Source organism: Acomys russatus, chromosome 20 (assembly GCF_903995435.1).
Source record: "Acomys russatus chromosome 20, mAcoRus1.1, whole genome shotgun sequence".
Classification (NCBI taxonomy): Eukaryota; Metazoa; Chordata; class Mammalia; order Rodentia; family Muridae; genus Acomys; species Acomys russatus.
In genome coordinates this window covers 22,825,390-22,839,658 of record NC_067156.1, presented here as the reverse complement: position 1 = coordinate 22,839,658, position 14,269 = coordinate 22,825,390, and the positions used below count along the sequence as shown (strand labels likewise).

Sequence of the window (14,269 nt, the reverse complement as noted above, 5' to 3'; positions counted from 1 at the left end):
TCCTCTACATATTACACATATATGTATATATATGCATTTTTATGCATATGTGATTTACCTAACTATATGTGTGTGTATCACACATGTGCAGCCTATGGAAGTTAGAAGAGGGGTTGGGTTAGAGGCCCTGGTTACAGCCAGCTGTAAGCCACCATGTGAGTGCTGGGAACTGAACCTGGGTCCTTAGAGAGCACTAACTGTTCTTAACAGCTGAGCCATCTCTCCAGGCCCTGTTTGCTATATATATCTTAATATTCTGCTTTCACAAGCACTGTATCCGTGTTTTACAGAAGAACAATACAGAACGTGTTGCCTTGCCTAAGCTAATAGCAAGTGTGGTCTAACTTCTAGGTATAAGGTGCCACCTGACACTTAGTCCTACAACACTTGGAAATGTCTTGATGATTCTGCCATGTGTAATAACAGAACTCAAACTTAAGGAAAATTAATACTTCATTGCAGGAAATCTCAGCTCACTCCACAGGCTAAGCAATGCTTTGTCTATGTGGAAAATGCTAAGCAAAGAACCATTTTATTTGGTTAATTCTGCCTTCTATAGTGCAGTTCCTTACACAGTATCTAGTAGTTACTGAATTTATTTGAAAGAAATTCTATTGTAAGTCACTCATATATTTAACTAGATACAAACACTATGATTTAGAGTATTACTCAAGGTACGGATTATTTAGAAGATAGCCATGCCCACTACTATACCAAGGTGTCACCATGTGTACAATGTTTGAATACTTAAGTAATCAAATATGTCTTTAGAATGTCAAGAAAAGTCCTTTCCACTTTCAGGACTATTGTAAACATAATCATTAACATGTTTAAAACAAGCTAAGCATGGTAACACACCTTTAATTCCAGCGCTAGGGAGGCAGAGGCAGGTGGATCTCTGAGTTCCAGGCCAGCCTGGTCTACAGAGTGAGTTCCAGGACAGCCAAGGCTAGATAATGTGAGAGATAGACGGAAACAGCAATGGGGGGGGGGGGGGGGGGGGGGGGGGGGGAGAAGGGAGGAGAGGAGAGGAGGAGAGAGGAAAGGGAGCTGTTTAAAACAGAAAATGCTCTATAGGCACAGGCTGTCGCCTGCCATCCAACCCTCCTCTGTAGCTTACATTATAAAACAGCTAAGGAGGAGCACGCATGCACACACAGTACTTACTGCATAAGGAACAAATGTTACCTTTCTTTTTCAAGCTCTTCTAAATATCCAGTACTTTCTCTGCTTCCATTTACAAATGCTCTTCTTGGGAATGACCCCATGGGGACAGGACTGCACTCTCCTGAACGGCTGGATACAGATCCTTCCCGACTTCCGTAGGAGCGAAGGGACATTTTTGAGCGTAGTTTCACTCCAGGGAAATTGCTATCTAAGTTAAATTCTAAACAGAGACAAATTCTTATGTAGTTAACTACTGTATGTAAAATATTCCTAAAGCTATTACATTACTGTGAAACTGAACCCTCAGGTTTATACACACAACTGAATAAGTAATTATTTAGAACAGTTGAAATTTTCCCTGCAAGGTCAGCTTGAGTCATAAAGAAAACAAGTGTATAAAGGGAAAATTGCATAAAATGTCATCCTTAGATTCCCTGTAGATAATATTAGGAACTCAAGAGGTAATTTGTCTAGTTTGAGTATTACTAAGCAGGGTCCCTATTTGGCACTGGAATTTCTAGGCAGCAAAGTGATAAAGACATTTTAAACAGACTCTATTGGAAACGGCACAGGACAGGCAAAAAGGACAGTCCCCTGCGAGCCTGTCTGCACGGAGCCTGTGGCATGGGGCACACTGGAGCACACTTAGTGATTGGGAGAGTGCAATAAATCTTAAAAATAGATCAGAACTTTCGAGGAGAAAATGTAAAGGCAATGATATGAAGCAGAAACAACAAGCAAGCAGCCTGTCATCTATTAGCATCCAACAGCCAAGGCCCCGTGCGGAGGAGGGGAAGGTGGGCGCGAGAGCTGAGGCCAGCATCCTCACTGAGTCAGCTGAACCTTGAGTTAAGCTGAGTCCAAAACAGTGCTTTAAAATACTTAAAATGCGTACCTTTAAGACGCTCTAGTAAGTCAATCTGTCCAGAAGTCATAGTCTCATCTTCAATACTTCCCTGCAGCTGCTTAAGTACTTCCTATTGAAAAGAGCACAGTGCATTAGCAGGAAATGCTAAAGAACCTTTGAAGACATGATCTGTATTCCTTGGCATTTAGATATGATGGAGAGAAAGCTATTTCAGCTCACACTGACAACACGCCATAAGCTATACTGGATATTAAATATACTGCCTATTATTCATTGTTATATCCCAATAACAATAATAGTGGTATTTGTTACAGTGGTGATTTGAGGAGTCTTCATGCAAGACACTCCACAGCACACTTAAGACACACTTAAAACACAGGCCTGCACCTGCATGACCAGGAGACAAAGTCTGTAGTTTAGTAACTTAACACTCAAGTGCCATGCCACACCTGAGCAGACCTCACATAACTGCATGCTAGCCGCCCCTGCCCTTGATGCCACTGTCTTTTTTCTCACATAAAATGTTCTAAAAAAAACCAAAGGGACAAATAATGTTTGAAATAATTTTCTACACAATGCTTTTGTGTCCGGCCGCCTATAAACTTTTATCAGTGCTCCTTGGTAACTTACTTATACTTCCATGTGCTGAGGCGCGCCACCGAAACTTCCAGCATGTCCTCGGTTTTGCCATTTAATTCTGAAAATGCACTGACTGCAGCCCTGGAACTAAAGGCAGAGCTGCTGTATGGGAAAGGGACCTGGTGAGAAGTGAGCCAACACTGGAGGGGCAGCTTGCTCTGCCTTGTCCTGTCACTGTGAGAACTGACAACAAATAACCCTTCAGAGAGCAGGCCACGCTGTTATTGCTAGGCTTGGGTAGGAAGGTGTGGGGACATGAAGGTGAATGCTCTTCATGTTGAACATCTCCAGAGTGTGTCACTACCTTGAGAAGGAGCTATCCTCCTATGGGGACACTTCTCCTCAGTGAGCACAGAACATGCCATGGTTAACTGTGAACCTGAGGTCACTTCACCTCTTCAGTAGGCTGAGACTACCACTGTAGACAACCTGTGGTTTTTTCCCCCAGTATTCTAATTCTCCTTCTATGGCAACCACTTGCAGCAATCTTTGAAGACCGCAGTGTATCATGCAGCAAAACAGAGCATGCAAATAAAGATCCCATTAAACACATTTGTATAGAATGGGCAGGGAGAAAGCTTCTCTCTACCTCTGGTGATAGAATTACAAATTTAAATCAGTGGGCTAGTGGCAGTAAAGCTCAGCAGCAGAGTGCTTACGTAGGACACACAAATCCTAGTTTGAGAGCATTAGTCCCCCTCCAAATACCTATAAAAATGGAGTGATTCTGATATGTGTTCACATTTTTAAAATCTTAAAACTAGTTAACATTCACAATTTGTGCCAGGTGTGGTAGCGCACGTTTTTAATCTCAGCACTTGGGAGGCAGAGACAGGTGGATCCCTGAGTTTGAGCCAGCCTGATCTACAGAGTGAGTTCCAGGACAACCAGGGCTACACAGAGAAACCCTGTGTCAAAGGAAGGAAGGAAGGAAGGAAGGAAGGAAGGAAGGAAGGAAGGAAGGAAGGAAGGAAGGAAGGAAGGACGGACTCAAACTTGTAATAAAATCAATGTTTTAAGTCTTTGAAGAGAGACTTACAATCTGCATCTGAACCGTGGTGGAAAGAACTGACTCCCACACATTGTCCTCTGACTTCCACATGTGCAAAACACACACATACACACACACACACACACACACAGACAGACACAGACACACACAGAGACACACACATGTACATCATGTACACAGCAAGTAAGTAACTGTGGAACGTAAGTCTCTGTGCTGGGTTTTCTGTTGAGAATGTGTGTCACCTTAGGCTTAATTCTCAGGGCCAACACCAAAGCCTCTGTACATGTCAGAAGTCTATTGATAAAAGCAGCAATGTAAACAAAAACTAGTGAAATTTAATGCTACAGTTTTAAGCTTTTTTTCCTCCCCCTCAAGACAGAGTCTCTCTGTCTGGGAATAAAGGCATGTGCCACCGTGCCTGGCTTTTCAGTGTTTTAAGAGTAGCAAATCTCCAAAATATCAAGTTATTCCAATGTGTCTGTTGTTAAGTGATTACTCATCACTTAAGAGCAGCTGGACATGGCAACTCACTCACATCCGGCTACCTTGCCTTAACATGACACCTACCCTGACTTACACTACTCACAGCTTGCAATGAATAGTCTATGCCGACTCTAACAAAAACAACCCCAGTTGCACTTCTGGTCCGAGGCTCAACGTGCACAGGCAGCAATCTCCAGTCCCTGACGGCTGACCCTTCCCAGCCTTGGCCCCTCAGCTCTGGCAAATACATCTCCAGTCCCCAGAAACTGCCGTTATCCTGGATCCAGACAGTACACAGCCCTTTGAGTCTCTGTGTTTCTACTTTAACACCATTATCTGTAAGGTGCCTCCATGTTTCTGCATGTATCCGTTGACTATTTTTCGGTGGAGCATGGTAGTCTACCATGTGCACACACGGCTGGTTTACTCTTTCTTCTCCTGGCCGGGCACTTGGATGGTACAATCTGAAGGCTGCTAGGCAGAGTGCTGGCATGATCATTCTGTACAAGTAGCTAGTGGACACTTACCTCTCTTGGGGGTGATTTCTCAGAGTTCAAACACTAAATCACAGGTTTGCCTTGAAAAGAAACTGCTGCTGTGATATGTATGTGTGTGTGTGTTTGTGTGTGTGTGTAAAATAGGCCCACCAGCAGTGTAAGCATCTCAATATTCCAATCTGTGTGAATTGTCTTTTAAATCTTAATTATCTGAGCAGGAGCAACACTACTTTGCACTCCCTGATGACAGGCTGTCTTGAACTACTGTCCATTAGTGTGTCTGACCATTTATCTTCCTTTTGAGTTATTTCTGAGGCCATGCTACAAAAAACTGGCTATTTAAACCTACCTGTCTGCCTGCTCAGTGTGTGTTCAGTACACTCTTCGGGGCAGAAGACTTTTGGGAGTCAGTTCTCTTCCATCTCATTGAGGCTGCTGAGCCAGATGTACGAGGCTATTGGGGCCTTGGGCTTCTGGGAAATGGCACTCCTGCCTCTTCTTACTGCAGATGCCAGCAGCACACCTGCTGATCAGTTCCTCAAATTCAGTATCTTATTGTTGTTTATAATAGAAGATCTTTATACATTTTGAAATAAGTTCTTTTGTCAAATATATATGTAGTGTGGTAAATTATTTTCCTCAGTCAAAGATGGCCTGTTTTACGTTTTTTTATTGTAGCCTCCTAGAAGATACATGCTTTTTATTTTGATGAAGCCAGTAATGGCTAATTTTAGGACAGTTTGACACAATCCAGTGTCATCAGAGAAGAGGGAGCCTCAACTGAGAAAATGCCTCCCTACGATCAGGCTGTGGGCAGGCTATGGTACATTTTCTTCATTAGTGACTGATGGGTGGGGACATCCCTGGGTTGGTGGTCCTAGGTTCTGTAGGAAAGCAGTCTGAAGCCGGGTGGTGGTAGTGCACGCCTTTAGTCCCAGCACTCGGGAGGCAGAGGCAGGTGGATTGCTGTGAGTTCGAGGCTGGCCTGGTCTACAATGCGAGTCTTAGGATAGCCAAAGGCTACACAGAGAAACCCTGTCTTGAAAAACCAAAAAGAAAGAAAGAAAGAAGAGAGAAAGAAAGAGAGAAAGAGAGAAAGAAAGCAGTCTGAGCAAGCTAAGAGGAGCAAGTCAGTAAGCAGCACCCCTCCATGGCAGCCGCATCAGCTGCTGCCCTGACTTCAATGGTGACCTGTGACGTTAGGTGTCAGCCTGATAACCCTTCCCTCTCCAAGTGGCTTTGGTCATGGTGTTCACCACAGGAATGTAACCTGACTGACAAATTGGTGCCGGGATAGTAGGCTACTGCTGTAACGGACCGGACCATGTTTTAGGGGAGACTATGGAACTTTGGGCTAAAAAAAGCCACTGAGTGTTGAAATCTTGGTGAGCTGCTCTGTAGGAGCTCGGAAAGTAAGAAATGTTGAGAGCAGCACAGAAGAGAGAGGCCTGGCCTGTGACGTTTCCACTGGGTCATTTGTTACTTTGATTAACAAGACACCAGAACTACTGAAGTGAATGCTTTGATCTGCTGTGGTACTCGATGCTGGTCAGCCGGAGCTGAGAAACTACTGGTGATTAAGAAGAGACGAGCACTGCTGAGGTGAAATCTTCTGGGAGTGTTTCCTGAGTCAGAGAGCCTGATTTGTTTTATGGTAGATATAATTCCCTGTTAAACATTTATTTCTGGCATTTTGTCAATTTTCTTTTTTTCAAGACATTGTTATATCTATGTAAAGAATCCGGGACTAACTCCAACTTCTGGATTCCTTTTGAATTACCTATGTTGTTTTCTTGATTACCGTTTTATTTCTGGGAACGTGATGGCATGCCAATGGTGTGTAGATAAACAAGACAGACTTAGGGTACGTGCACTCTTCTTGCAGAACTTGCTCTTCCACTGTTGCGGCTGCGCTCTCTCATGTACTAGACACAGTGAATACTTTGAACCTAATTTAGTTTTCAGGTAATTCAAATCTGACTGGGTTTCTTGAGCATGCCTTTTTTTACTTAGACTGAAAATATGGCAAGTCAGCTTCTTCTTCTGCCTTACGTAACCTCGACACGTAATGTGACATCCGCCTCAAGCAGCAGCCATGTCTGGCACAGCAGATGCAGCCCCTGTGCAGCTCACCATGGTTCTCCACTGCTGCTTGTGTTCTGGTGCCACTTACCTTTTCAGCACCAAAAATCTGGTCCTTGGAGCTGAAGTTTTTAATCTCAGCTAGTCTAAAAAGTTTAAAATCTAGCAAATTCCTTGTGAAACTAAAGTTTCTCTGCCTGTAGCAAGCTTGTATTATGACTTTCCCTTGACCCACCTCCTACAAGATTCGGTGTCTACAGCAAGGGCAGCCATGACCTGGAGCTCTCCTCTCCTGCCTCAGGTGTGTTTCCTCCCAGCAAAGCTGTCTGCTGGTGCCGAGATAAAGCTCAGCTTGTACTCAGTCAATGTCCCCAGAGAGAAAGCCACCAATAATCTCAGGCTTGGGGACTTGGCATCTCATTTCTTTTACAATGTTTTAGTAGGTATATTTACACAGGGACTCTTTGTAAACACAGCCACAGTACCAAGCTTATACCTAAAGGAACTATTTCCTCAATACACTGAAAGCTGCGGTCTTCTCACAGCTCCCTAACTTTTTGTATATGCATCCTCCTGGCTGTTACCGCACGGCTTTTCTGTTTGTACAGTGATGTCGTGTTAACCAGCAGAGGACAGTACCCTCTTCTGCCAGCAGGTGGTACTACTGCTTACACTTTAGGTTTCCCCAGTTTAATCTGAAGGTGTGTCTTGCCTTCTTTGTGGTTAGAAGGTTAAAAGTCAGGAAACATGCTTTGTGAGACTGTATGTGTCCTAAAGTCTACGAACTGTTTTTTAGGGGTAATAACTACTGTACTACGTTAACCCTACCCAATCATGGAAAGCACCAATGGTTTCAAAAGCATCTTTTCACAAATTAAAGTAACACCAAACAGGCCACAGCTCTGCTCTTTAACAGCAGAGCGCGTTAAGGAAGTGACTCATAAACAACTTCACTGAAGGTTGTAACTGCTGAAGCCATAAGCCCAATCCTAACGAAACACACGGAATGCAAGGATGTGTGCAGAAACACAGTCGAGTAATCACTGAATCCAGGCGCACCTTAAATTCCGTTACTCTTCATATAGACTGGGCCAAGTTTAATAAACACACAGCCTGATAGCCCAGGTAGGTGCTTGTGTGTCTCATATGATCACTCTGAAAGACACTCTACTTCAGCATGGAGATCAAGTGTCAATTAAAATGTCTCCTCTAAAGTGTTTTTTTAAAAACATCTTTTGGATTTGATTAAGAAATTAAACAAAAACTTAAAAGCTAGATCTGAATTCTGTACTACAAATCAGATCTTTACTGTCTATACAGGTCCTCCGGGAGGAGGTCTGCAGAGTATACCAGTTAAACAGACCAGTGTATCTGTACTTTCATCCTTGAACTCTTAGACCCATATGCTTGTAGAGCAGTTTAAAGTGCACTGCGTAGGTGAGCGCTAAGATAACAAATGGACTTTTTTTTAACCTGTTAGGTAACTGACTCAGGGGTTCTAGGTCACTGATATGTAGCCAGTGGTAGGAAAAACAGGTGTTTTGTTTATAGTTTGCCCACTTCCAAAAGGATATGAAATGAGTATTTTGGAGATGTTATTGCCAGAGAGTTTTATGGCAATTAGAATGGGGAAAAGATCAAAGGAAAGATAGGAAAGAAAGTACGGAAGGCCAAAAGTCTGAAGTGTTAGGACACTGGAGCTAAAGATGAAGCAGGAAGGAGAACAGCTTCTTCAGTGATACACAGCCGTCTAGACAGGAGACTGAAACGCTAGAGAAAGCAGTAGACGGACTAGGAACGTGTAAGGATGAGGGATGGAGAGTGTTCAGAGGGAAAGCCAGGCATAGGATGTTAAAACAGCCAAGTAACAGGAACAACACAAAGTAGATTTCTTTAAGGGACGGAAGTAAAACACTGCTATTGACAATCCCCAGTTTTATGAAATTACCAAATCTGGTGGGAAGCTGCCTAAGTAGAAGTTAAAGTAAGTGAAGTTTTAATCAATTACCTTGAAGATGGAGGGTTTTCCCCTCTACACACTAAATGCTCCCTGACTTTTCCTGCTATCTGGCAAGCTGGCTGGGCTTGAAGTGCCATGGAAACCCTCACCTCGGCTTCATACCTGTGCTTTCTAAATACGACAATGTCATTTTTGAGATACACTGCAAAACAACGCTAATACTATGAGCTATACAGAAAACCTTTCCACTACACCTAAGAGAATGATGAAGTTGGGGTCTTATTTTTAAACTTAAAAACTGAGAATGAACTAGTCACCAAGGCTGGTTGGTTTCTTTGTATGATTCGGCAGATTACCTCACTCACTAAGAGCGTTTTTAAGAGCGTATACATGCAGTTTTGAGTAAGTAGAGCATCTCAGCAATGCCAAGTTTACAAGAGGGAATAATAAAAGTGGACAAGCTACAATTAAAAGTTGCGGTCTTGATACCTTCATATTAGATGCCTCAGTTTCCAGTTTTGTAAGATGATTGGAATTATCTTCTAGCTCTTGTCGAAGATTTGAGTTCTCCATCTTCAGTGCCTCAACTTGCTTTAACAACTGATCATATGAGGCTGCAGCCATCCTTGGCTACCCTTGGACCTATAAGGTTAAAAAGGATTTTGAGATTCACTACTGAGAATGGAGTAGCTGCTTGTTTTGAAGAAAGAGACAAGGAAAGCAGAACTCTCTGGACAGGAGGAATGGTGCTTATGTTGTGGGCTTGGTCTCCAGGCGATGTCATCCAAGCAGCAGTAGTTTCCTAAGCGGATGGAACACGGGGTCTGGGCTGAAGAGAAACAGGGTTAAAGCGAAGGCAGTGCCTTGGTCCTATTTGAAGATCCTTGCATTTCCACAGGTAAAAATGCTCTACCTGGTCCTGTAAGTCAAACTTACAGAATACAGCCATGGATGAAGAATTTGTCTAGGTGATGTTGTACTTTAGTCTCTCATTTGGACATAACATAGGTTTTCAGAGCCAGAATATTAATGAGAGTCCTTTCTACCACTTTCTACCACTTTTATTTAATGGAAGGGTTATCTTTAAACATCATCCATACTGAAGTAGTCCTAAAGATTTAGGATGTCACACAACTGCAGCCATTCTATGGCAAAAATGTTCTGTATTCAAACTGATGCTAAAAGACACTAGAAAAAGCAAAGTGGATGACTGTAGAAGTAAGACTTCAAAGAAAGAGGAGAGAATAGTGAAGACAAGAGAACGAACAGCTCAGGAATAAGAGGTCCTTGGCATGACACATTATAGACGAAACAGCTCAGGAATAAGAGGTCCTTGGCATGACACATTATAGATAGATACAAGGGATATTAGGATTAATTAAGAAAGATTTGGGAAGCCCAGCTTTTCTTTTTAGTTTAATGCTAAGTCACTTTGGAGTAAAAAATTAAGTATAAACAATTCTGAATTAGCCAGGTGTGGTAGTGTGCACCTTTAATCTTAGCAGTCAGGGTGACCAAGGCAGGTGAATTACTGCTATGAGTTTGAGGCCAGCCTGGTCTACAAAGTGAGTCCAGGACAGGCAAGGCTACACAGAGAAACCCTGTCTCGAAAAACAAAACAAAGATCTGAATTGTTTAATGCAAAAATATTATATACATGTAAAGATCTTGATGTAAAATGCTTCTGTAAAAGGAAAGGAATCTATTTAGAACACTGCAGGCTGCCTACTGCCCTGGCTAGTCATGGCAATATGGCAGTGGGACAGCTCGGGGACCCTAACAACAAATCAAGGGACTCGGATCTAGTCAGTTCTACAAGGCCAGTCACTGATGCCCGAGAAGGGGAGGCCTGCCTGGAGACCACCCATAGGAAAGCAATGAACACTTGCATTTGGAAGCCCAGGTCAAAGACTTGGGTGTTGTCATCTATCAGCTAACTTTTGCCCCTTCATTACTTCAACCTGTAAGTGGGCATTTACCAACTGCTTTAATAGAACAGATAGGAACGTTGTTAGGAGTCAGTAACAAAATATAGACTGAAAAACAAAAATCCTAGTAAATGGGCTATAAAGGCACAGGTGTAGAGTAACTTCTTAGCAAGATCTTTGGTGAAGCCGTCTTTCCTTACGCCAGGGGTGAGAAGTGCAGAAGTAAACCACGCCTGCAGGACCAAGGAGAACTCTTGAAGACAAGGAGAAATGCACAGGGTTAATAATTTCTCTGCTTAATAAACAGGTGGAGAAATAAGCAGCACATTGAAATCACCTGACAAGTGGGGATCTGACAAGGTAACTTACTGTGACTATTTCATGACCTCGCCTTTCCTGAGGAACCTGTGAGCGTGGAGCTGGCTCACGGAGGAACACTCCACCTTACACCCGTCTAGGAGGCTGAAAGCGTTCACTCCTTAACCTGTATCTGCTCTACACAAAATTTGTGAACTCATGCATTTATTTGAGAATGCATTTCCCACTATTTCATACCAAATAGTGTAACTGGAAAGTCATTCAACAACTTTTTTGAATTTGGGAGCTGCAGGTGATGCTCCAGCCCTAGAATGTGCAAGGTTCTGGGTTCGATCCCCAGCACCCACACAAGCACAGGAAAGAAGCTTATTTGGCCACATACCAGCAGCATGCCTTGTGTTTGGGGAAACCCTGACTTTACTGAAAGTATGCAAACACCTCCACTTGCTTTTCTATAGTTAAGATGCTAATTAAATCTCTGCTCATGCCTAAATATGAGGTAGGGCAAAAGCAAGCACACGGGGACTGTTATCTAGACTCTTAGCCAAATGCAAGAAGTGAGGCAAGGAACAAAACAGACGCTCACAATCAGGATTAAATGTGGGGGATTCATTATTACTAATTTAAGTCTGGGGTTGCTGGTTTTGCTTGTTTTTGTTTTTGTTAGTAATAGAACTCCTTATCTTGGTTTTTTTAGAAAAGACACGTATCCATCAATACTTTTAGATAATAATGGAATAAATACCAATGGAAAACCAGGTAAACATAAAAGACCACCTAAATCATCAGATGATAAGAGACTGTTAGTCAAACAAATCTGAGACTATTTCAAGGAAGTAGACAACATACCAGAATATATAAATTATCAAATTGACCCCCATAAAGAGACAGGACACTTATCTAAGCAGATTTACAATACGGCTGGGCACAGTGGTGTATACTTGCTGTCAATCTCAGCACTGGAGAGGGGTGGGGGTGAGGGGATGGGGAGGTGTGTGTGTGTGTGTGGGGGGGGCTGTGTGTGGTGTGGCCATAAACTCAGGGCCAGCAAAGTCTGCACAGAGACTTGGTTGGAGGGTTCACAGGGCAAAGCTGTTACTACTAGTTTTTATCACTTGGCATACGAGTAGATCCACATAGATCAATGAGCTAGGAAGGAGAGGAGAAGAGGCTCTTTTCAATTCCATGCTTATTGAAAATAATAGAAAAGAAGAGCTGCTCTGGGCCGGGGCTGCAGCTCAGTGTGGTGTGCACGCTTGGTGGGTGAGGAGCCCTGGGTTCAGCCCTGACAGCAAACCACCACCAGACACTCCACTCCTTTAATGTGAGCCCTACCAGTCCTGCTTATACGGCAACATTAGAGTAAAGCAGTATCAGCACAAATTAGTAAGTGCAGCAGTCAGACAAACCTTAGGCGATGATACAGCTGAGGTGGAGGGGATGGCACACGAACACTGTAGCACTAACATTAGAAACGTTTCCTTTGTGTGCAAGCAGAAAGTGAAATAAAAGAAGCTAATCTCATTTATAAGAACTGTTATTCATGCTTCCATATATAAATTTATAGCTTCTTTAATTTTTATAGAAGTAATCCATTGGAAAAATACAGATGACTGCTGTAAATTTATACCAGATCTTCAACAGTGGGAAGGCTGGCTGCATACGAAGATTCGGCATCATAAACATGCTATCTCTCCCTAAATTAACATATAATGTTATAATTTCATTTAAAAGTCTACATAAGGTTTATGCTGAGTTTTACTTTCTGTAGCTACATGTTTGGAAGACTTAAATTTCTATGATACTAAACCATACTGAGTCTCAGAACTCTCCATTCAGCCCCTTAAGTGAAATTTCCTAAATTCCCTCACAAGAAAGGGCATATGCTTTCCAGAGCAATTTATTCTCTTTTCCCAATTTGAGTTTCTATGAAAAAAAAAAAAAAAGGTTACATCAAATCATGTATGTCCTATATGCAGCTAACCTTTTCGGATCATCAATACTACAACTTTTAAGTTTTTCTAGCAGATCTATTGCATATACAATTGTATAAACTGTAAGACACATTTCACCTCCTTTCTCTTTGTCATATTATTAGCGTGAAACTACAAAATGTTACAACAAATTATCTTATTCCTGATTTTAACAAGAATCACTTACAATTTCAGCATTTAAAATTCTTACTCTTAGATTTCATAAAATAAATATTTAAGCATATTTAGGGACTTTTCTTCCCTATAAAAGTGGCTGAATTTTTTTTCCTCTTTGAAAGTGTATGTTTTCAGTCGGGCATGGTGGCACATGTCTTTAATTGTAGCACTCTGGAGGTGAGGCAGACAGATATTTATGAGTTCAAGGCCACCTGATATACAAAGAAAGTCCCAGAACAGCCAGAGCTATTAGAGAAACCTTGTCTTAAAAAAAAAAAAAAAAAAGTTTTCCTAACGTTGGGCCATCCTCCATTCCTGAAATAAACCTCACTTGCTCATGCTTAATTCTTTTGAATTTTCAATATTTCAGTACATTTTTTACAAAATGAGAAACTAGTATGTATGTGTGTGTATATGTGTGTGTGTGTGCATGTGTGTGTGTGTGTGTGTGTGTGTGTGTGTGTGTGTGTGTGTGTGTCCTTTTGAGACTATACTATGTAGCTCTAGCCAGCCTGGCACTAGCTATGTCAACCAGACTGGCCTTGAACTCACAGCTATCTTCCCGACTCTGCTTCCTAAGTGCTGGATAAAAAGGCATGTTACACCACAACTGGCAATTTTCACAGTGCTTTAAGATAGGATTTTGAATAAAGATTATGCTACATCCATAAAACAAAGAGATGTGTGTCTCCTCTTTTACTGTGCTCTGGAATAGTTTGAATACTAACCTGTGAAAACCGGCTAGGATTCAAATCAGAAAGTTAGTTCCTTCTGGGAAGAAAGATCCTTTAAACTGCTTACAAATGTCTTCAATAGCTCAGTCTTCATGCTAATTTTTACCCATTTGCTTCCTCTAACCGGCTAAGTGCATTGCAGCATTGTACTTATTCTTTCATTTTAAAATTCTTGGTCTTCTTTTCTCATTCATGTTTGTCTAGCCTTTTGTTCCTTTAAACTTGGTAGGATTTCATATATTTCATTGACCCTTACCATTGGTGTCAAATCTCTTTTACTAATACATAGTCTTGTGTTTTCTATTTTTTTTCCTTATAGTTAATGTGAACATTCATTTCCTTTTATTAACATATTTCTATATTGGCTTCCTTAATAGTTTTACTGTTAAGGACACCAACTTTTCTTTGACTATATAGCCTTGATGTTTTAC

The 14,269-nt window shown here is 41.9% G+C and overlaps 1 protein-coding gene across 23 annotated transcripts in view; it reads right to left on the bottom strand.

The window, feature by feature from the left end:
• The window catches only part of Apc (APC regulator of WNT signaling pathway), a 101,847-nt gene that overhangs the window by 54,146 nt on the left and 33,432 nt on the right, over nucleotides 1-14,269 (bottom strand). For 14 of the 23 annotated variants that reach the window (XM_051163829.1, XM_051163846.1, XM_051163830.1 and 11 more), the window contains exons 2-3: nucleotides 2,063-2,144; nucleotides 1,189-1,387 (exon numbers count right to left, since the gene is read on the bottom strand). In XM_051163829.1, coding sequence (XP_051019786.1) covers nucleotides 1,189-1,387; nucleotides 2,063-2,144 — 281 coding nt within the window. Of the gene's footprint in view, nucleotides 1-1,188; nucleotides 1,388-2,062; nucleotides 2,145-9,197; nucleotides 9,351-14,269 lie in introns of all 23 variants that reach the window. The other 9 variants (XM_051163833.1, XM_051163832.1, XM_051163847.1 and 6 more) reach the window with 1 other exon arrangement.